Below are 24,510 nucleotides of genomic sequence, written 5' to 3'. Positions count from 1 at the left end.
ATCAAGAGTAGCACTTTCCTCCCTTCGTGATGGATTTTCATTAAATTTCCTTTATCTTCAGTTTTTTTCTACTGACTGCGAATATTTTCTATTCCTAGCATCATTATAATTTTTTTTAACTGTTTTATATTTGTTCATTTGTGTATATATACGAGTGCAGAATGTTTTATTTCTTTATTTGTTGTCTTTAGTTGTCTTTGTATGTGCGATTGTTGTCTTAGCAAACCACTGTGAGCAGAGAATAAAGGAACACCAAACTAAACTAAACTATTTTAATTTTACCAGGTAAGGCCCACTGAGCTATGTAGCTCTTTTTTAGAAGCGACCTGGCCACAAATGATATCTCAACAAAGTGGCTAGTCGCGTGGAAATGTATAGCAGCCAAATATTCTAAACCCACGATTCTAAATGTGGAAGGAAAAACCGGAGGACCCAGAAAAAAAACCGGCAGGGCCGCGGGGAGAACATGCAAACTCCAAATATAGAGGCGTCAAGCCAGGGTCGGGATCGAGTCCACAAACTCTTGTATCCCAGTCAAGTTACAATTGGTTAACTTGTCACCACCGTGGCGCCCCGTATATCGTCAGCTGGGAAGGGATCAGTGGCGTGATTCCAGAAGCCACTGAATGGCCCTTTCGGTGCTCTGCGCTGATTTGGCATTGTTGGACTGAAATAGATTTTTAACGGTGTTGCAACTCCCGTGATGCGTTTGGCCGGTAATTACTGATGAGATAAAACATAATTCATTCAAATAAAGGACGTCTTTTGTTTACACCTGGAATAGCACAATGCACTACATTTCTGAGTATATCTTTTTTCATTTAACACAACTAAAATGGCATCCAAGCTAGAACTTGTTTTACAACTAGAGTATACCTGACAATGAAATCAGAAATTGAATAAATATAAAAAAAGAAAACATTGACATAAAACACTTGGAGAGCAGCAGATTAAAACACGAAACACACACACACCGTACAACACTAATGGCAGAACATTAAAAATACATGAACAGCAAGAACATATTTTAATATGCACGTATATCAATTCTTGTGTTTAAACTAACAGTAATTAGGAATATTGATGTGGCTTTCACTTGATATTCCTTTATAGGGTGTATCGTACTTTTTTGCAACAAAAAAAAACAGCTTGCAAATTTGAAAAAAAGGTAATCGACCTTATTTGTTGCATAGTTTATTTTTCTGCACAAGTGTTGTGAGATGCAGGTGCTTTTGCGATTGCTTGGTTACGCCACTGGTGGCAGAAGGGTCTCCACTCGTGCGCGTGGAAGCTCTCGGGAGCCCTTCTAGTGGCTTGGATATGTTAACTACCTCGCCTGCATTTTTGGAGTTAGTATGTTCTCCCCCGTGAGCGTGTAGATTTGTCTCCGGCTCCTCCGGTGCTTCCCTCCACATTTAGAAACACGCGTTTAGAGTATTTGACTGCTATAAATTTGCACGTGATAAGTCGCTTCGTTAAGCTCTATCATTTGTGGTCAGGTCGCTTCTGAAAAAGAGCTGCAGTATATAACTCAGTGAGCCTTACCTGGTGAAGTAAAAAGTTTAGTTCTGAATTTTAGCCTACTCTTCTGAACTAGCTAGCTTTTGTGGAAGCGATCAGAGGACCCATACTTAACCGCGCACGCCCTGCCAATTAACCAACTGTGATGTACCAATATATACTGATGAGTTGGAAAGAGACGGGAAGATTGGAGAAACTTGACCATTGTTTTATCTGCCACACCGGGAGATTGAACCACCAACCTTAGAATTCCAAGTCCAGTGTGATATTCTAGATTTGAAGTTTTCGTGACTGCAAGGATCCATACTCTTTGGTTTTTTCGGTAAAGTCACTTAGGTGAAAACAAAATAAAATAATAAAATTGTAATATATAAATAAAGCAACTAAATTAAATCACGACGTTTCGGAAGCAACACAAGCATCCGTGATCAGGTGTGACCGCTCCAGCATACGCTACAGTAATTTCCAGTGTGATAACTGTTTCATCACGGCAGTATCCTTCAAATCGATGTTTATCACAACTGTTTCGGCCCGCGGAGCCACTCGGCCGATGCAAACATTTCCACAGACCACCCGGCCAGCCCCCACCCCTGGTCACAAAACGCATTCACTTCTCTCTAAATATCAGCAGTACAAAATGATTAATATTACCGGCACTTAATTTTTTTTTACACAGCTATAAGGGTTTTTTTAGGGGGGGGGGGGCGTTTAGATCCTAGGGTCAGGGTAGTTTAATCAGAGTAGTTCACCTATTTTAAAAAAAATATATAAGTTAAATATTAATTAATATCCGAAACATAAGGTATAATAAACATTGTCATTAATTACAGATCAATTTGCATCACAGCCACCGGACACCACCTGGAAGACCATTGCGGACCACTGATGGTCCAGGGACCGCACTTTGAGAACCACTACTTGAAATGATGCATGCATACAAATGGTACTACATTGCATCGCTGAGTGTATCGTCTCCGTGATGCTGAGACTTGTTTTGCAGGTGTTGGTCTGGGCTACCACTGAAGTGTACACAGCAGCTGTGCAAAGCTTCCTGCCTACGCCGTCCAAGTCTCACTACATATTCAGCCTCAGAGACTTTGCCAGAGTGGTACAGGTGAGAGCAGGGAGTCCTTCAGCCACGATCTATCGACTTCTGGACAAAGAACCCCCGCCCCACCACTGCATCAACATCTCTCAAATCTTAAATACCACAATCCAACTGCGCATTAGCTAATCTCATTACTCCATCTCACACAGTGGTCATTCTCTTGGGTGTACTCCATCCTTGAGTTGTTATTCAGTCACCAGTCTCCTCCAACGGGCATCATCCTTAACCCTTTCCCGTTCTGAGACGTCTGGGTCCGGGTCCCGTTCGTCATGAATCTCGGAATGCGCAAGCGATTAGCATACATTTTATTTAGATAGGCATAGTACCATTGTTTTTAAATACATTGTACTCACCGCAGATAACCGCAGTGACACGGCCGCTGAACTCTTATTATAGCTGGCACCAAACTGTGCCACATGGCCTTGTGGGAGCCTTGGTAGTTTTTTTTCTTCCAATTTCGTTCCGATGACGTACACGGACGTCATCGAAATGGAATCGGAAGAAAAAACTGTACATCATCGCAATGGGCAAAGGATAATCATGATGTGTCCTTCTCGAGCCCACTTAGGACCACTCTAATTTTCACTTGTTTCCAAATCCATGTGTTCCTCTCTCGAGTCTCTCGTCTCCATTCCAAGCCGGCTTCATTCGCACCGCACGTAGCCAACCGTGCATCAGTCTGCTCCTTTTCATTATAGAATTTAGTTAACCAAATGTACTCCATCCTGCTATCATAATTTCGATACAATTTTTTTGGAAATTAAAATGTTATATATGTATTTTGTAAGTCATTATTTCACTTTTACATGTCGTCAGTAGCTTCGTGTGTCACTAGAAAAGCAATCCACACGCGCATGTTTAATTCACCAATACAAAGCCCAGTTTAGCCAGAGGAAGTATTTACACTCGGTAGAATAACCATACTTGTAAAATCTGGTCCTGTGCTAATTTTGCATGTGGCATTACATTTGTGAAAGGAGGTAATGTTATATTTATTCCAATCCCGAGTGTGAATCCTTCCCTAAAGCGGTGCTAAAGAGTGTTTCATGTATAAAGACTACAGAAGAATGTAGTGCGGTGTAAATGCAAGAATTAAAAACACCAAAGGTGTTCATTGAATATTCGATGCTCAGAAGTAGAATGCATATTGTATTCAGCATGTAGAATACCACCAAAGGCAGGCAACCTCCAATCATATTTCATGACTTTAGCTTCATTGCTTTATCAGACTACTTTGACGTGGCATGTTACCAAGTCGTTACTTCTAGTGTGTTGTTCTTTTCTCCAATAGAATCCTGATTGTGCTTGTTGTGTTTTATGTAATGCAATAAATCCATTCGGGACTGGCAGAGCATTAGAACCCCCCACCCCACCCCCCCCATATTAGCAGATGGCTCACTGAAGTAGACATTGCAGAGCTGCCTCTGAGATTTCATCAAGTGACCTCTAATCCACGTACTAAGGGGAGACAACACTTTCCCACCCACCGGCTGCAGAGTCGTGACAGTCAAACCGAGGTTTTACATTCTTAGCGTTTGAATTACATCGTATCTAGTGCACATCCGAAGTTAATATGACGTGTCTTTTTGTACAGTCTGGTGACCGGACTGTTATCATCAATTGGCTATACAGTCAGCTGGCACCACTGACCCGATTGTACTGGACGTCTGTAAAATATTCATAATAAAGGTTTTGGGTTAGATCGCGTTATTTACAAATGTGTCGCAAAAGACTAATAGTACACTACTTTAGCCCACCGTTGTAGTGAACTATTTGTCTTTTGTCAACGTGACACATTTTTTACTGATTGGCCGTGTCGGGTGGTGGAGGGTTGCGACACATTTATAAATAACGCGATCTAACCCAGAAACCTTTATTATGAATAATATTGGTCGCGAAAGCCTACACCGATCTGTAAAATCCTTGACATCTGTGAAAAAGAGCTTCATAGCTCATCGGATTCCTCCAGTATAAATATTCCAATTTGCTTTGATCTCTTGAGCTATCTGGCCACCTCTCCATTTTCATGGATTCTTTCCCTTTTGGAGTAAAAAGTAAACAATTCACTTGGGAAGTTGGTCACGCCAGTAACTCGGGTTAAAACGAGGACAGGAACAGCCAATGCATACAGATCACGTTACAGAGCCGACAATCCTATGGTCGTGCCGGTCTTTCTGAAAAAAAAAATTCACCCTCACACACAATGCAGATTTTCAGATTGCTCGAAGGCTTCTCCATGCTGTGTCAGTCCTGAAGGCTGTTTGACCAAACTTCACCGTGGCGATCATTGGGGGATGCTGAAAGATCCGAACCCAGAACCAGTCTTTGCCCCTGATGTTCGCCGTGGCTGGGAATCAAACGTGCGGTTGCCCGGTTCAGAACACAGTGCAACGAACCATTGCACTGCTGCTTTTACCCAGAGTACATATGATTATAATATAAGAGTATTTGGTGAATGTAATCATAATGGCAACCGAGATATCAGATTACACAAAAAAATGTTCTCAACATACTAAATATGGAATTATGTTTAATTGCTATGGTTCTAAAGCGTTTCTTAGATGGTTACTTTCAAGAATAATGCTCCAAACAGTGGATTTACTCAACTTGAGAAAAGGCCAGCTCACTTGTAACACGTTTGCCAAACACATTAGCTTCATGTCGACCTGTGTACGAGGTAAGAACGGCCTCAGCTTTGTCGACTCTTGGGAAAAAACATTGGCTCGTGACTGGTTATTGATTGTGTGTGTGTGTGTTGCTGCAGGGCCTGATGCTGGTGAAAGCCTCTTGCGTTCCTCTGGGTGACGACGGTGCCAGGAAATTGATGCGGTTGTGGGTCCACGAGGTGTGCCGCGTCTTCTCTGACCGTCTGGTTGACTCCTCTGACCAGCAGCTCTTCTTTTCCATCATTAAGGTGCCACCTTCTCGTCCTGGCTTCCTTCGAGTCCCCTTCTTACAACTCACCTAATTTCAACCTTGTATAATCCTGATATTATCACGAGCGTACAATGATATCACTTACAGATGAGTTGTACGATGTGTTTGTTGATAAAACATTAAGGTAGCACTTTAACACGATCGGTCTGTTGTGGATCTTTCTGTGAACACTTTGATATGGCAACTCAGAGCTTGCTTAAGGGGTCGTATAGAGTATGTTAAAGACAGTGGCCCATTGCCTTTGTAAACCACCTTTGCCTTTGTAAACCACGATGGAAATCGCCTCTGGCCTGAGTGTTGCAGTCATTAGCCACGTGACTAAAATACGTTATCGTATCATTTAAACTGAGTTAGAAACATGGTGTTTTTTATGTATATATATAATTCATAAGACCACTCATAATTCATACAAGTCATCAGTACTTGGACAAATAAGCCAATGAATCCAGTGGGTGATCTTAGCACTGCAACCAGTGATATGTAAAATCACGTATAATGCGTAAGATGTATTCACCATTCATTACACAGTCGATCAGTCCCACAAATGCCATAGGTTCTAACTCCATAAAATTATGCCATCATCCGTCTGCTCTTTATAAAATGAATACCGCTTGGTGGAAAGTCAACGATGGTTGTCCTATTGTCGTGCAGTGAAGATGCACGCGAAGACAGAACTTCATGTAGGGGCTCACGCCATTTTATTAACACCAGGGATAGGTGTCCCTACACTTGGTTCTTCCCTGGGACCTCAGGCTCGATCTGTCCCTCGCCTCAGCTATCTCTTGGGCTCTCTCACTCGAGGGGGTTCAGCCAACTCCGTCCGGTCCCTCAGCATCCCCTGGCTCCCACGACGACCCCGCTCACGTGACAGGGTCCCCCTTAAGTACCCCCCTTACAATCCCCGTGACATGACGTCATCCCGCTTCACGGCGCTCATGACGTCATGTCATCCATTACTCCTCTACACTATGAAGAGAATGGACCTGCCATGGAAATTGGGAATTTCCACCCCTGACTTGAGGCCACCAATCAAGACGAGTACCACTTAACATTTGGTGGAGCCAACAACTTAAATTCTTCACTAATCTCTAATTACAGTCTTCAATTCACGTTCAATCATACACTTCCTTGTACTCTCTGTGCTTTTCTCAACAATCTAAGTCCAGCCTTCCCCTTCATACTCCTTCAACACATATCCTACTTCTCATTCTTCTCAACTTATCTTTGGGGTTTCCTGGTGGCGAGATGTTGTCTCCCTCGCCTGGTATGCAGGAGGTCGTGGGTTCCATCCCGATCCTGACGCCTGTTTATTTGGAGTTTTCATGTTCTCACCGTGGTCGCATGGATTTTTCTCCAGGTCCTCTGGTTTTTCCCTCCACGTTTAAGAAGGATGCGTTTAGAATATTTGGCTGCTATAAATGTCTACGTGATAAGCCACTTTGTTGAGCGATAAATAAGCCAATTAATCTTTTTTGAAAGAGCTATAAAGCTCAGTGGGCCTTAGCTGATAAAATAAAATAGTTTAGTTTTGAGTTTATAAATCTTTGTGTCTCTGACCGTCTTAACTCCCCATCTCCCCAATCCCGCTCATCATTTTAACCCCTGAGGGATATTTTGCAGTGCGGAGTATCCATCTGTTAATGGCTACGATGATTGCGTATTGAGTGTATGAATTAAGAATGCAGTGGATCCAACTTCATATTGTGCTGCTGGGATTTCGTAAATGTATAACACTGCTAATGTACCATGTCAGGGCTTTGGAGACAGTGCTTTTTAGTTTCGAGCTGTGATGCAAGGAAGCTAAAAATTAATGCTGTCTCCTTGGTCCGCAAGGATTTTCGTGTTTAGCCAATTGATCGTCTCAACCCATTTGCAAAGGCTTGCACAAGAATAGTCACCACATTCAAAGCTATGTCGGAGTTTGACTTTATTTTATCGGAAGTATAACACGCAACAAAATCTGATGACGGTGATGAAGAAGTAATTCTCTTCAGAAGTACATTGCTGAGTCAGTAGCATAACAGTGGAATGTGTTATTCATGCTCTGGAAGTTTCTATAAAATGTGAAGGAAGCAAATGGGGCTCTGGGGGGGGGGGGCAGGGGAAAGCAATAACTGACACTGAAATCCTGTCGAGTGTTTACTTTTTTTGCGAGCATTGTGATACAAAGGTGAACTTATATTTACGGCCATGTTTGAGTACATAGCAATGTTGTAATGTCGAAATATTATTACTACTGAAATATACTTTTTTAAGAGCAATATGTTGTAATAGTGTCGGCACGAGTTTGTGTTTTTTCCAGTTTTATAGCAAGGTATTAAAAGTGTAGCTATCAAGGGGAAGTTTATATTGTTATGTTGCTTTAATGCTTCCTTCATAGTTGTAAACACTTTGACATCTATTTTTTAAACAGAGGCCACTGTAAGCTGAATTTTAGTTGAGTGTTTCCCTCTGCACAGGTATCTGGCCCAGTAGGTGGGTGGGTGGGGGTCTAAAGTTCCTGTGCTTGCCTCGCAACTGCTCAGTAGCATTCAGCTCCGGAACACATTGCCACATGCAAGAATGGGATTACAGGCGGTCCCTGCTTTTTACGACGTTACAATGCGTTTCTGGAAACATCGTTGAAAATCGGACCCGAAGTTTCCCACAGACAGTAGAAACATCACTTGCCGATGTGTTTTTTTACATTTATCAGCAATGTTTTAATAGGGTTTAGGAGTCTATAATCGAGGGTTTTTTGGGGGTTAGATCACGTAAATATATAAATGTGTCGATAAAACCCGCCACCACCCGACACAGCCAACTAGTAAGGGTTGTCACGTAAACAGAACGTGGCCAATTCGTCACTAGGGTTTAAGAGGTAAACATTCACGAGAACACTTTAGAATAACAAAAGCTCCAAGCCAAGTGACATCGGAGAGCCAGACTGACTCTGTTCAAATGTGTTCGGAGTCATGTCAGAAGATGCGTCGTAAATCAAGTTAAACTATTTTTTAAAAATTACCAGGTGAGGCCCACTGAGCTACGTAGCTCTGTTTCAGAAGCGACCTGGCTACAAATGGGAGCTCAACGAAACGGCTTATCACGCGGAAATGTATTTCAGTCAAATACTCGAAATGCATGTTTCTAATATACAGGAATCAGGGTCGGGATTGAACGCACACCCGCCTGTATACCAGGCGAGGTAGTTAACATCTCGCCACCGCGGCGCCAAAAAGTAAATGTGACTGTCGTAAACAGGAGGCCGCTTGTCATGGCAAATTTAAATCGTGGCCATGGTTCAACTCATCCCACTGTTCCTCCAGGGTCAAAGAACCTGAGTTACCACCGTGGGAGAAGTCAGTGGGCATTCCTTTTTGATAAACTGCCCCAAATGTCTGCTCAAGCAAAGAGTTACTTTCACTGACACTGCAAGTAAAACAATTATTGTAAGTACATTCTGATGAGTGTCGAATTGGTGTGGTGGTATTTTGTCGCCCAGTCTGAGCGGGTAGTGGAGTCAGTTGCTATACTCCCTACTGGAGCTGCAGTCAGTCCTTTGGGTTGAGCACGCAATTGAATCATGACTTGAAAATTGGTCTGTTTGCACCCATTTTCTCTTCTTCAAGTGCTATTTAAAAACTAAGTTAAAATAAGTAAAGTGGTTTCAGCACAACCATGAGAAAAGTCTTGGTTGTTTTTGAATGAATTCATCACAATCTCTCGTGTGTTGTCGCCTTGTCGTGGTAGAGAAGCTTGTTGTGCCTCCATGACCCAGAGAGCAAAGCCAGCGGAAGCCTTCGGCTCCCAGCAGGTCCAACCATGCCGGACTGGGCAACGGGTAAAGGGCAGACGAAGTGGACAACCCCTGGTCCTCCAGGTTGGGGTTTGGGCGTGGGGCTAACAACCCCACCCCGGAAAACCCAGAATTGTTATGGAAACTGCAACAAGAACAAAATTAAAAACCAGCTAAAGACCGTGGGCCTGTCTTGGGGTGAAGCAGAGAAAGCTGCTAAAGACCGCCCCGCATGGCGTGGGCTTGTTGTGGACTTATGCTCCACAGGGAGCGGAGAGGAGTAAGTAAATAATCAACCATGATCCTTCCACTGCTGGATGATGAAAGTCTCAACCAAGTTATTGGGGAGATCTTCATCCAGAATTGATTTTAAAAAATGTATAAATGACCCTAGTTTTTCGATCATTTGTCAGAAACGTTGCAGCAGGTGTTAATCAACACTTTGCATGTGGGTGTATTAGAGATGTCGGAGATATACAAGTGTAGCTCAGGGTCAACTGATGCCCATGTCAGGTGACGGAATCAGCACCACTTGACATCCTGAAATTGAATCCCGAGTCCCAGCCACTGGATATTAAACACAGTGCTCAGGTGTTGATGCAAGCTAAACGAGAGGCCTTGGAATCCTTCCTCATGCGACTGCTGGCGGCAAGGGCTTCAACGGAGTGAGCTCTAAAGACGCCTTTCTAGAACGTATTTTTGCCTACTCTTCCATACTGGCCAGATCGTTTGGAAGAGGTGGGACTACCCACACTTTACCCCACCACACTGGAACTATCGACTAACTGTGGTGTGCCCATGAACACTGCTGGGTGGACAGAGACGATGCGATTTAAGAAATGTGCCCTACGTTTGAACTGCTGTGCCGGCAAATTGAAACCAGCGATCTCTGGATCGTAAGCCAAGTGAGCTCGTCATCACACCATGCATCGATTGATCAGTTTGCCAAAAAAAATCTGACAAAACTTAGCTGTCTGTAAGTGTTTATGAAGTCTGTCAGTATACATGATAATTGTCATGCTCTTTCAAAAGTCTGATATATCACTGGTATTAACAGAGGCCTGTTGAAAACTCTCTGAGTGCGATATACATGTTGGTAGATGCTTTATTTTGCCCTAGTCAACACCCCCCCCCCCCATCTTTTAGAGGTAATACAACAATGCCATCGCACTCCGTCGATCATACGTGAGTGGCCATCTGCCAGCAATTGCACCCTGTAAGGAATTGCACAATGCGATCTCCTCTAAGACCATTTTGCGTACAGGACAATTATTTTGTTGGAATGACAATTTTATATATACAAACTATTGACGGTATGATTGTTAGCCTATTAGACACTAGGGGCTGTTCGGGGGCACCTATGATGCCCCTCACAACCATTTACGGCCTTCGGCCAGGAAAGTCACGAAAACAATTGCACACAAACGACACATTCACGCAAGCACCCGATGCTCCGTTTTGAAGTTTTAAAATCATACATCTTGAATTGTATTATGTTTTTAAATAGATAATTTAATTTCTTCATTAAAAGCTTATATCATTTTACATCTTGAAGACTTAATGGAAAAGGACATTTCGTATGAATTTTCTCTCGTCATTAAGTAGATGGCCTTGCTGGTGGTTCGGTTCGATGTGGACTTTCACCTGTTTAGGATTGCGGGATCGAGATAAGGCGACATAAAGCTGGCTGTGCGCGAAGACCGCCGTCTGCAGATCGATTCCAACGTAATCGAATGTCTGTTCCTGCGCCTCCGTCGTTCATGCAGGGAGCGCGTAGGTTTGCAGCGCCCCCTGCATGAAAACGACGAGAAGTGCAGCCTTCATCACAGATAAAGTTGTATATATTTAAATGCTTTCAGTTATTAAAGAGGATAAGTTTAATTCCACGTTAAAGAGCACTCAGCATAACACTTGGTGTTATTTAAATCAGCTCTACTTGGTGAGCCTGCATCCCTTCGTGGGAAGTCAACAGTTGATGTTTTTGTGTTTAGTCTCTACCATAGATTAGGATCGATCATTGGCCAACGTTTTCCAAAAGTTTGATTGCTAGTAAAATTCAAGTTATAAACACAAACATGAGTCTCAGTCACTGGTTAGGCAGGGTTGTTAAACCTTCAGCTCGTGTCCGTGAGAGCCTCACGTGCAGTGCAGAAGTGTACAGCAATTCGTTCCTGACCTCCCTGTGCCACAGTTCATTGCTATCTTCTCTTACACGAGGGTTTCATCTGGTCGTTGCAGTTTCTGCCTGTACAACAATATTGGCGAGAGGAATTGGTGAAGCATTCAAATGATAAATTACCTTCAAATATAAGTTGTAAAACTTCCAAAGCTTTCCTGGTCAAGGATAGAAATTCAGCATAAATTGTCATTAGACTTTCCAGCTTTAGTGCTTATGCTGGACTCTAGTGCATTTCACAAAACATGCTGAGTAGTTATTTTTTTCGCGCAAAAATCCTGTAGCAGTAATGCACGTTTTTCATTCAGGTTACTAATAAAATCATTACTACCAGCTCGTGTGCAATTGATGTCCACGTGGTTCATCTCTGTGGGAGTCAGCGGGACGGGTCGATAAGTACGCTTGTTCACAACCTAATTGGGGATTGGCAATCAGTTACATTTTATTCGTAATAAAAGTTATTTTGGGTTAGATCGCAAAAATATTAATGTGTCATTAATCCACCACCACCACTGGACACAGACAATCAGTTTGGTTTGTCACGTAAACAAAATGCGCCGATTCGTTACTGCTTCAGCACACCGGTGTGTTGGAGAGTAAACCCACAACATTTATCATTTGAGTACGGCCTTTCGCTGGTAATTACATCCAGCACCTTGCTGTAAATGTTGTGGATTTACTCTTCAACACACCGGTGGGCTAAAGTAGTGAACTATTTGTCTTTTGTCAACGTGACACTTTTTTACTGATTGGCTGTGTCGGGTGGTGGAAGGTTGCGACACATTTATAAATAACGCGATCTAACCCAAAAACGTTTATGATGAATATACTGTATATATATTACAGTAGGCGTTTAACAATACATCCCTTTTTTGTTGAGCTGTAACACATTTTACAAAAACAGCATTTAAATACAGCACATTGTTGCGTTCCAACCTGCGAACCGTTCAACTTACGAAAAGGTCTCAAAGGACGCAACCCGTTCGTACATCGAGGACTGCCCCTGCAAATTTGCGTCGGGTGAAGCGAAAATGGGTCAAGGGCCTTTGGAGTAACTGCGATGACACACAATAAATGGAAGCTGCTAGCACAGTGAGGCTAATTTTCAACTGCACTTAGAGCTGCCAGCTGTCAGAGGGTGTGGGGGCGGGTGAGGGGATAGGGGAGGTGGCAGCGATGCTAACATTGGGAAATTCTGGAAGTTTGAGCTCTTTCAGAGCTGATGGACACGGAGTTCACTTGCACAAGGATAGTGATGAATTAAGCAGTGGGACGGTTTGCCCTCCTCGCCATTCATTGAATTGCTACGATTCTGGGTCTCGATTCGATCAGGCAGTTCGCCATCTCTTGTCAATTTTGTAAATAGCAGCAGCTCACGTGGCTGTATTGTTTGTGTTCCAACTTATATCCAGCAGTTGATTCAGCCGCACACTCCGATAAGATCTCTGAAATCTGCCGATCGTACATACTCAGCGTAACTGAGCCCCGGGTGTCTAACCTGTGGCGACCCACTGGACTTTTGTCCGCACAGACCAGAGGATCTGGAATTTCCTGCTCCTTGGAGGTGAGGAGCTCTCAGTCTATGGAGACTTCTAAGTCCTGAGTGTAGACCCCACCACGTGTTTAACACAGCCTCCGCTCTTTCTCTCTTGAATCTTGTGTCTTGAATATTGTGTCTTGAATCTTGTGTCTTGAATCTTGTGTCTTGAATCTTGTGTCTTGAATCTTGTGTCTTGAATCTTGTGTCTTGAATCTTGTGTCTTGAATCTTGTGTCTTGAGTCTTGTCTCTTGCCCACACCTCTGATTAGTACGGTTGGCTACGTTCGGTGTGAAAGAGGTTCAACATATAATAATAGGGTTTCCCCCCCCCCTTTTCTGCCAGAAAAAAAGGGAAAAACCCTATTATATTTTGGTACTGGAAAAGGAGGTTTAATGATGTAGGTTCAACATATATACGAGTCTATTTCCCCAGTTGATTCTCCCTAGTTTTCCTCCTCTACACACATGCCACTCTGATATCCATTGTTTGAGGGAGCCTTATAAATCGAATTATTATAATTATATTGAATGTATAATTGTATTCATAATCATAATCAACTTAGATCAGTGCACTGATGAAGGGAGGTCTCCCCTAGCTGCCACCATCTTTGAGAAAGGAGTGTTTACTTTATACTCTTAGTTTTTTCGGTATAGTCACGTAGGTAAAAGTGAGGGCCTCACTTGATACAGCAAATCTGGCTGTGACGGTCCCACCTCATGACGGAGACTTGTGTTGCCTCCGAAACGTCGTGATTTTTTATTAATTTATTTTTATTAATTTAAATTTTTTACCTACGTGACTTTACCGAAAAAACTAAGAGTATGAATCCTTGCAGTCACGAAAACTTCAAATCTAGTGTTTACTTTGATTTGACGAGCCAACGAACAAAGACAGTCAGGGGCCACCCATTTAGTAGGTACGCAAAAATCTGTCAAAACTTGACCCCTCCCCCCTCCCTGTACGCACGCGGACTTTTTACACCCCCCCCCCCCACCTGCGTACGTACGCTTGATGCACCCCACCACCCCCGAATTTTACTAATATAATAAGCCAGGAATGTTGACTTAAAGCTTTCGTGACTTCAGGAATTCATATTCTTGGGTCTTTAGGTGAATTCACGTAGATAGGTTCAAAGAAAATAATAAAAAAATAACAAAAAACTACGACGTTTCGATCGCAACACAGCAATCGTCATCAAAATATATTTTTCTTGCCTCAGCAGCTCTCTCGCTCTATTTTTCACCTGATGACGATTGCTTGTGTTGCGATCGAAACGTCGTGATATTGTTATTATTTTATTTCTTTTATTATTTTTCTATCTACGTGACTTTACCAAAAGACCCAAAGAATATGAATTCCTGCTGTCATGAAAGTCAAGATTATTAACGTGTCATCATTAGACCTCTTTTGCCAGTACCAAAATATAATAATAGGGTTTTTCCCCTTTTTTTGACAGCAAAACTGGTGTGGACCAATCAGTTTCAAGGACAAATGCATCTATTATCATAGTGTGTTTTTGTTTGCATTTTGACTGCAAGTATTGTGGTTAAAGCAGACATAAATCCTTGTAAAAAGATTTCAGTTTTGTTGCCACAAAAAAGGAGAAAACCCCTATTATTATAATAACACATCAAACGTCTCCATATGCGCTTCTGCGACCGTCTGGAATGCTCTTCCTCCCGATATCAGGAAGCCTCTAGAGCTATGGGCTTTTAAATCATCCAGATTGAAAATTCATTTATTTAGAACTGCTTCTTGTGTTTAGTTTGTTGTCCTTCCCCCGCACCTCCCATTGGAACGGTCGGCTACGTACGGTGCGAGAAAAGTTCACCGTGCACACACACATATCCCATGATGCAAAACAAAAACAAAGTAACCACTCAGCACCCCCACAAGAGCTGATCTCATCACTCCATCTCGTCCCGGGTGTACGGCCTCTTGGACACACACACAAACCACCACACACACACAAACCATCAGATTGCAAGTTAGTAACAGGTTTATTGTTACTATATTTGTTTTTTACATGTTCAACAGAGTGTGAGAATCGATTGTAATTGATCGATCATGAGATTCCTATGAGAGAGCGCACAGCAAGGATGGTGTTATCAGCGCCACTCTATACCTCGCAGGCACATTTTCCAACTTCAGCTTTCCTAAGGATTAGCGGTCGCGAAGGTAAAGAGGTGCTTCTTGACATTAAACAACTCCCAGATGGTCAATATGTCTCCGCACAGCACATCTCTAAAGTGTGCTTCTCTCTCTCTCTCTCTGTCCCCAGACCAGAAATAACCTTTACCCCCCCCCCCCACTCTCGTCTCAATTGAATGTGAAACAAATTAACTGCAAATACCACATTTTTTGAGAAGTCAACGGTGTTTTGGAACGAAGCCATGAACGACAACAACACAAATTTGCTGTGAGTTTGGGGAGGGGGAACGTTTTTTTGTCGAGCCGACGAAAGGAGAGGAGTTAAATTTTTTAAACTTTGTCAGCTTCCTGGGGGGGGGGGATCTTGACGGAGCCGAGCAATCCTGTGGCGCTGCTAACCGGGCGCCACCGGGTCGTGCCGCGCCGTGCCGTGCGCGCCGTTGCCGCCACCGCTGGGAACGAAGGTGGATCGAGGTGCCGCGCGCTTGACGGTGGCTTTGCACGAGTCGGCTAAAAAATTGAAAGCTGCGTCCGTGGTCGCGGCAAGCATATTAAACTTTTGCACGATTTTACAGCACGCGGCGTGCGAGTTATGTCTGGATTAAATGACGACATAAGGTGCTATTCGTCTGCACTGCGTTAATCCGGACTGACACTATCCGGTCTTTACTGAATGTGTCTTCGGTTGTTGAATTTTATTAATGCGTTCATTACTGAAAATATAATTTATTGTAAAACCGTGGTTATGCTTTCGTTCAAACCAAATGGTCTCACACTGCACTTGTGCTACAGTTAGCGTAAAAAATATAAATATATTTTGCGAAGCTGATTGTTAATTTTTTTGCAAAGCTAATTGTTAATTCACGGACGCATCCCTGTTTTTATCACGTTGTGTATGTGCTGCAGAAAAAAAATAGTTGTTCCCCGATGTCCTGATGTCCTAATCACTCCATGAGAACGAAGGTGGAAAGTAAAGAATATCCTCCCAGAGCTCAATCGATCATCGGGAGAGGGCTGCTTAAGCAGACACTGCGAAGCGCCTCTCCAGTCACTCGATTAGGCTTCTGTCTCACGCCACAAGACGTGCTCTTCATGCTCCCTGCAATCTCGGTTCTCAGCCCTGATAAATTTTAGCCGTCACTGGCTGAGCTAAGCTGAATTAGGTAAAGATGCACACCTGCAAATTGCTCGCTCATGCCACTGCTAGAAGAAGGGCCTCCGCTTGAGGGGTGCTCTACACAGCCCCCCTCGGTAGGAGTGCTTGGCCTACTCTTCCACGCTGGCCAGACTTACTGGAAGAGGTGGGAGCACCCACACTTTACCTCACAGCGTGAGACCTGCCCACAGGCTAACTCTGCCGCAGGGCTCAAGTGACGCGAGCCCGAGCTCGCGCGAGCTGCACCGCGCCACGTTTGCAGCCGGCAAAACTTGTGCGTTTGGTCGGTCGTGTTCCCGCAGAACGTGGTGCAGACTCAGTTCAAGGAGAAGATGAGCAGCTTCTTCGCAAACCTGATGAGAGGCCGAGAGCTGGGACACAGCGACATGCGTGGCCTGTTCTTCGGAGACTTCATGGGTGCCAAGTCGGTAGACGGCCGCAAGCGCGACTACGACGAGATCGCCGACATGGAGCAACTCAATAAGGTGCACACTCGGGCACGTGTGTGGCCACTCTTGTCCGTTTCAGTTTAAATCCACTGCTTTGCTTAAACATTTTTAAACCATTTATTTTTTTCCCTAACAGGTAAGGCCGGCTGAGCTATGTAGCTCTCTTTTCAGAAACAACCTGGCCACAAATGATAGCTCAACGAAGTGGCGTAGCATCGTGGGGAATTTATAGCAGCCAAATATTCTAAACGCATGTTTTTAAATGTAGATGGGAAAACCGGAGGAGCCGGAGGAAATTCCACGCGATCCCGGAAAAGCATGCAAACTCCAAAAATACAGGTGTAATAGTCGGGATGGAATCCACAACCTCCTGTATACCAAGTGAGGTAATTAACATCGCGCCACCGTGGCGCCACTAGTCTGAGTGAGTGCCGTCACGGCACCACAATAGTCCTCAGTCGAGGTGTAATGCTGCCCCTGGTTCGGCCACAACACTGGCTTAGCCAAGGAAAGACAGTGATCCTAGCCCCTCCCCAACACGAGCTGAGCTATGGAACGGCGCTGCGTGTAGCCCTCACAACAACGCCAGGCACAGGCGTAGGGCAACACTTGACCTGGCCCAACCCAAAGATAGCTTAGCCAAAGGATGACACTGAACCTAGCCCAACCTGGACACTAGCTAATTCAAAGGATAACACTGAAACTATCCCATCCCCAATACTAGATTAAGCATGGAACAATTGTTCCTAGCCCAACCCTAGCATAACCATGGCACCGGTAGCATCGTTATGCAGTGTCCAGGTGGTGCAACTGCAACTACCATGAGCTCAAACCCAACACCAAATTGGCCACAGGGCAACACTACTCGTAGCCCGGCCACAATGCTAGCTTAGCTATGAGACAGTCCTGCCTCTAGTCAAAGTCTAATGCCAGCTTTCAACGGGACCAGTGGCATAGTGGCGTAGATATAAAATCCACCGGTGGCTCACACATCACCGCCAAAAAGCGCAGAGTCACCCACAACGCAGGTAAATATGGTCAGTGGATGTGAAGTCCCAAGGTAAAAGCCATTCAATGAAATAAGATAATTGTAAAGGTACAGCCCTGCCATGTCTTGTGCGCACGCCAGGGGTGGAAATGGGCCTGAACGACCCAGAACGCCGTGGTGGGAGTGAAATTTTAAACCCGATTGCGTTCTGGAAGGAACCAGGGACAAAGTGTAATGACGGATAGGCTGTACAAATTCGTCGATATAATTCTCAAGTGGCTGTCCGTCACGCTCTGGGTTCCCTAAAAGGTACGTGTGAGGAAACACATGTAACATTGTGTAAAAGGCCTGCGAGCATACATAACCATCAATATAACATTGCTTCGTTATATTAAATGAACGTGCCAAAACAATCACATTATTTTGTTGTTGTTTGTCAACGCATGCGTACGCTGCTCCCTTTGCACTCAGGCTCAGTTGGTATGGTCCATATTGAAGCTGGGTGGGCATGGGTTTTATCTGTACACACCGAATATAAGTTACCTACAGAACAGCATGTATATGTTATGATGATGTAATCCATCAGATATAATAATTTAATTATAATAAAAAATGAATACAAATTCGCACAGGGGACATGGTCAATATGGTGAGCAGAGGGGCAGTAGTTGAGCGCACTGTGCTATTAACCTGGTGACCTGAGTTTGATTCCTGGCTACGGCTAACCATACGTGGTGAGTGATAACTGAGAATCCCACTTCATCGAGCCTCAATTACGAGCAGCGTGAAGTGTGCTCAACCAACCCCCCGCGACCGTCACTTACGTGGGGAGGCATTCATCCAGCAATTCATATTCACCGTGCTGTAAATTATCATTTGCATCGCAGACTGCATCTGAAATGCAAATTAGGTATCGTCATGTACAGGATGTGTCATCAACCTTGAATTTACTTTGAACCTGAAAACATCGGGTCTCACCTTCCTCGTGGTTATGTTGTATAATCTCACCTCCTGGCAAATACACACTTTGTCGTTGCATTATAATTATTTCCCTTTTCACTGTGTTTCAAGGGCTCGATGAATTGTATTTATATTTAGAATTCGAATAAAACTGGGAGAAAGTAAAAGAAATGGAAAGTACAAGCCCTTGAAATTAGATCATGAAAATGATGATATAAATGTAACGTTAAGTTAACTTTTTAACTGCACCTTTGTGTCTATACTTGACAAGAAACAAAAGTTTACAATTTTAAGTCTGAGCACACCTTACGCCAAATTTATCAGAAACGATTTGCTGCGTGTATCCACGTGAACAAGTCGTTTTTCTTTGGTGTTTGTAAAATATGTTGTGATTTTCGTTTACGTGTGCGGATAATGAAAACAACTTTTTTTATAATTGAAAGGTTATGAATAACTGCTGGCCTATGGGCGTTCGCAATCAATGTAGCACATTGATATATATTCGAGAATGAGCTAGTTATGACTTCATTGGACCTGTTATGAAAGGTGTAGCCTCAAGCTAATACCCTCTCCAATTAATGGGAATCCACATACACGGGAAAAAATAAAACCTTGACACCCATATTATTTCAACAATGTTGTAATATTGACTGCCAGGTTTCCTAATTTGTGGTACTGCCCTTTAGTAAAAACAAACATATAATTTGTACATCATTGTTGCTCTCTTCATCGTTACAAATCGACTTAGGGAATTTTTTTATACCAAACCTATATTAATATATCAGTTTATGAGAAGAAAAAATGAAATGTTATCTTTCATTCCCAGATATATAGTTATATATTTTAAACGAGTCTAACTTCATGATACAGAAACACTCGTCATACCCTCACACACACACAGTTAGCAAAGGTCATGCAAAGGTCATGCAGCCTCGCTGCTCGATATGTGGCATTATCGATTCACGTTTAATGTATTTTGTAGGTGGTGGAGAAGTGTCTGCAGGAGTACAACGCAGCCAGCAAGGCCCCGATGGACCTGGTGCTGTTCCAGTTCGCCATCGAGCACGTGTCACGCATCAGCCGCATTCTGAACATGCCCAACGGTCACGCCCTCCTCGTCGGCAAGTGTCCACTCATTACACAATCCAGACATGAATGTAATGATCTCTATATAATACAGTATCCCCTCGTTATTCACGAATTTGATATGCATGATTTTGGCTATCCGCGAATCACATCTGGAACTTTACACAACTGCATCGAGAGAGAGAGAGAAAGTGATGAGACAAAGTGATGAGATTAAATGATGAGAGATAAAGTGATGAGAGATAAACTAATGCAAGAACGTGATGAGATGAAGTGATGACACAGAATGTGATGAGATAAAGTGATGAGATAATATCAAACATTTAATAGTTTATTTATGTATTATTTAAAGTAATTTATTGGAAAGATAGGGTTTCATAGGAAAATATCATTATCCGCGAAATTTTCGATTCACGAGCATCTCTGGAACGTATCCCTCGCGAATAACTGAGGGAATTAAGTAATGCATTTGTCTGTAACACACCGAAAATAAGTGACGTCACCAGACTGCGGGGGTGGTGAGGAGAGGGGTTGATAATCATATAATCTCACGCGACACGGGTGAGGTGCGTAACAGGGAGTGATGATGTCAAGAGACGCGGGAGTGTTTGAGGAGAGGGGCCGGGTTTAGAAGCCACGCGGCATTGGTGAGGTCTAGGAAAGGGAGTGATGATAAAACGTTAATATTCGCCATCCCTTCACCAGAAAAGTTCTGTGGGTTCCTGTTAGTAATACTAATAATCTTACCTATAAATAAATGTTTTGTCTGCGGGTCTGTCTGCGTGTTTGTCTGTCTGTCCGTCTGTTTGTCTGTCTGCGCGAGTACCTTGTGACGTTTTTAACTAACAAACTGTGGGGTTTACATATCAAAAAAGTACACGGGTACCACGCCAGTATGCCCCGGGACGAAAATACGCTATTCGTATTTCACATCTGTCAAGTTTAAAGTACGCATGCGCGAGAAAGCCGGCTTATTGGTGGTGGTTGCCCTCGCAACGTAAACACACGATCGGTGGGGGGAGAATTCTCATTCGCGTTAAAAATGAAAAAAAATACACAACGCTGAGGTAAATTCTTCACAGTGTGATGTCCTCTTCTCCCCCCCCACCCCAATGTGTGCAGTTACTACCATGCTAATACTAGCATGGTAGATACTACTGTAGAGCAGGCAGGGGGATGATGGGGGGGGGACTAGGCCTCACCACGGAACTTTGTATACTTACTAGATACTATTATAGAGTCGATACATTCTACTGTAGAGTCGGTAGACAAGGACAATGCCACTGTCATCATGGATAAAACCACTTACAACAGCAAAAATCAGGACCTTAATGATGGCAGCTATATCAAAATCAATAGAGATCCTACCAACCGCCTGGCTACAAAAACCAACAATATCATCACTAATTCGACTTCTCTAATCGAACCGACCAAGCAGCTCTCTCTAAAACCTTCGGCTGCTAGACCACCCAGATGTTATGGCCTTCCAAAAATCCATAAAGAAGGTATCCCGCTCCGTCCTATCGTCTCCGCCATTAACTCACCCACCTACAAACTGGCCCGATTTCTGAGACCCTGATTCTTTTCACGGGCAAGACCACCTCAGCTGTACTTAACTCAGCTCACTTGGTTTCTCTAATCAAGGACATATCACTGTCTCCAGATCATTTGCTTGTCAGTTTTTATGTAGTCTCGCTGTTCACCAAGGTACCGGTACCTGACACCATTTCAATCATTGAAGACTTGGCCCAACAGGGACTGAATCCTGATGTACCAACTTTGGTGAGGCATTGCCTTACCAACACTTACTTCACCTGGAATAGTACATTCTACAAACAAAATTAGGGTACCCCAATGGGTTTTCCCTTATTGCCAGTGGTAGCAAATGTTTTCATGGAGAAATTTGAGACAGATGCCATCCAGACATCCACCCTATGTCCTTCCTTGTGGATGAGATACTTAGATGACACGTTTGTCATCTGGCCACATCAATTCCATACACCCATCAAATTCACAATTGAAATGGAAAATGATGGCAAGCTACCATTCCTGGATGTTTTGATCGAGAAGAGACCTGATGGCTCATTGGGACACTGTCTGCAGGAAAGCCACCCACATGGATTCCTATCTAAAGCCTGATTCCCACCGCCATCCAGACCAGAAGAATTCCCTCATGAAAACACAACACCATAGGGCACGTTGCATCTCCGACCAGCATCACCTATCCAGTGAACTGGAGCATGTACACCAAGCCCTCAAGATGAATGGATATTCGGATCGCACAATCCGCAAAGCTGTATCCCCAACCATAGGGAGAGAACCATCTGAGGACCCAATCAAAACCATCACCTTGCCATACATAGCAGGAGTTACTAAAAAGATTTCTAAAATTTTGAACAAACACAAGATCCAGGTTCGATTCAACACAGTACACAAAATCCGTGATTTTATCCCATCTGTGAAAGATGTGATTCCTGACATGCAATACCCTGGTGTCTACAAACTAAGTTGTGTCTGTGGTAGCAGTTACATTGGGGAAACGAAACGCCATGTCTCGGACTGTGTTTGCGAACACAAGGCAGATTTGAAACATGGCAGAACCAATACCTCTGCCATGGCTGAGCACTATTTGAATGCGGTGGGCTCACACGATATTGTCTTTTCCAAGACCAAGGTACTCTGCAAACCTTCGGGATACCATAAAAGACGTGTCCATGAAGCCATCCCGATTTATAAACAGACATAACTTCAACCGAGAGGATGGATACAAATTAAGCAATCATTGGAAGGATGTGATCGACCAGTTAAAGTTTTAACTGCTTTGATGTTCCCTTCCGACCTGCCGATATTAGCCGACTCTCAAATTCCCGGGCCCTAGCCGAGCTCGGCCCTCGCCGAGCTTACATTTAAAAGCAAATTTCTCTCTCCTACTCACTCTTTCCTACTCACTCCTACATTAACATTAGCTGCCCCACCCATCTCTAAACCTTTATAAACAGCCTGCCTCGGCAGATTTCCCCCTCTTTTGCACCTGAAGACGATTGCTTGTGTTGTGATCGAAACGTCGTGATCTATTAATTTTTCTACCTACGTGACTTTACCGAAAATCAGGAGATACTACTGCAGAGTCGGTAGATGCTACTGTAGAGTAATTATATACTGCTATTGAGAAAGCAGATACTGCTATAGAGTCAGCAGATACTGATATAGAGTTAATAGTTACGACTATAGTCAATATATACTACTATATAGTCAATAGATACGACTATAGATTCAATATATACTACTGTAGAGTCTGTAGTTACTACTATAGTCAGTAGATACTATTATAAACTAAATATATACTACTATAGACGCAGTAGATACTACTATAGAGTCAGTAGTTACTACTATAGTTGGTAGATACTGCTATAATCAGCAACCTCTATAGCAGCAAATACTGATATAGAGGCTGCATATACTACTATAGAGTCTGCAGATACTGCTATAGAATTAGTAGATACTATAGTCAGTTGATCCACTTTAGAGTCAATAGATACAACTATAGATTGAGTAGATACTACTATAGAGTCATTATATACTACTGTAGAGTCAGTATTTACTAGTATAGACTTGGTTGATACTACTGTAGAGTCAGTAGATACTACTACGGTCAATGGATATTACTACATAGTCATTAGATACTACTGTAGAGTTAGTGGTTACTACTATAGTCAGTGGATGCTACTATATAGTCGGTAGATGCTACTATAGAGTCGGTAGATACTACTGTAGGGTTCAGTAGGTACTACTACAGTCAGTAGATACTACTATAGAGTCAGTAGATACTACTATAGAGTCAGCAGATACTACTATAGAGTCAGCAGATACTACTATAGAATCAATCGATACTGCTATAGTCAGTAAGATACTACTGTAGAGTCAGATACTACTATAGAGTCACTATATACTACTCACTCTATTGTATGTAGGGTGTGTAGGTATATATGCCTACACGGCGGTAATAATACTTTTTTGAGGGGGGGTTGTCGACAATTTTTGGAAATCTTTTAGATCAACTATTTACCCCCCACTTTATATAACTTTTTGGACTTCTGCAAGCCTCTTACAATTTCGTTGACGGACAAATGGACAGAAAAATGGCATGCCGGGCTTTCACAATAGCTTAGTATTTTGTGTATGTATATGTAAAGTTTTTAAGGAAAGTTTTTAAATATATTTTTCCCCCGGGCAACGCCGGGTATTTCCCGGTAGTCCTCTATATACGTTGGGGGTCCGACCCTGGAAAATGGACGTGAGGTGAAACAGCATAAATCGAAAACCTATTTTACCCTTGACTTAATTATGTAAATTGATATTTTCTGGCGGTACATTTTTGGTAAAAATTTGGAGGAAATATACTAAATAAGAATTAATGTGCAACCGGAAGTCAATACAGCTTGGCAAGCACTGGATGGACATTTTTGGAATTTGCATTACCTGTCACGACACGTGCCAACTAATGTGTTACATGCTGCAGCTTGGCATCCGGTATGGTGGTGATGTTGTAGACACTGAGGCTTGAGCGCCTGCTTTCACTTCTGAAAAATAGCAAAATAGCTCAGTGGGCCTTACCTGGTAAAATCAAAAAAATAGTTGAGTTAATTTATCCTAAATCTATCT

At 43.1% G+C, this 24,510-nt stretch overlaps 1 protein-coding gene across 1 annotated transcript in view; it reads left to right on the top strand.

Moving 5' to 3' along the window:
• Window positions 1–24,510, top strand: part of LOC133349529 (dynein axonemal heavy chain 3-like) — a 622,240-nt gene that overhangs the window by 462,619 nt on the left and 135,111 nt on the right. The window contains 4 exon segments of the mRNA XM_061563065.1: window positions 2,522–2,635; window positions 5,394–5,543; window positions 16,668–16,850; window positions 19,745–19,883. Of these exon segments, the coding sequence (XP_061419049.1) occupies window positions 2,522–2,635; window positions 5,394–5,543; window positions 16,668–16,850; window positions 19,745–19,883 (586 nt within the window).

This window comes from Lethenteron reissneri, chromosome 30, assembly GCF_015708825.2.
Source record: "Lethenteron reissneri isolate LAM-NWPU_2019-01 chromosome 30, ASM1570882v1, whole genome shotgun sequence".
In the NCBI taxonomy this organism is placed as follows: Eukaryota; Metazoa; Chordata; class Hyperoartia; order Petromyzontiformes; family Petromyzontidae; genus Lethenteron; species Lethenteron reissneri.
This window is presented reverse-complemented; position numbering and strand designations above follow the sequence as displayed.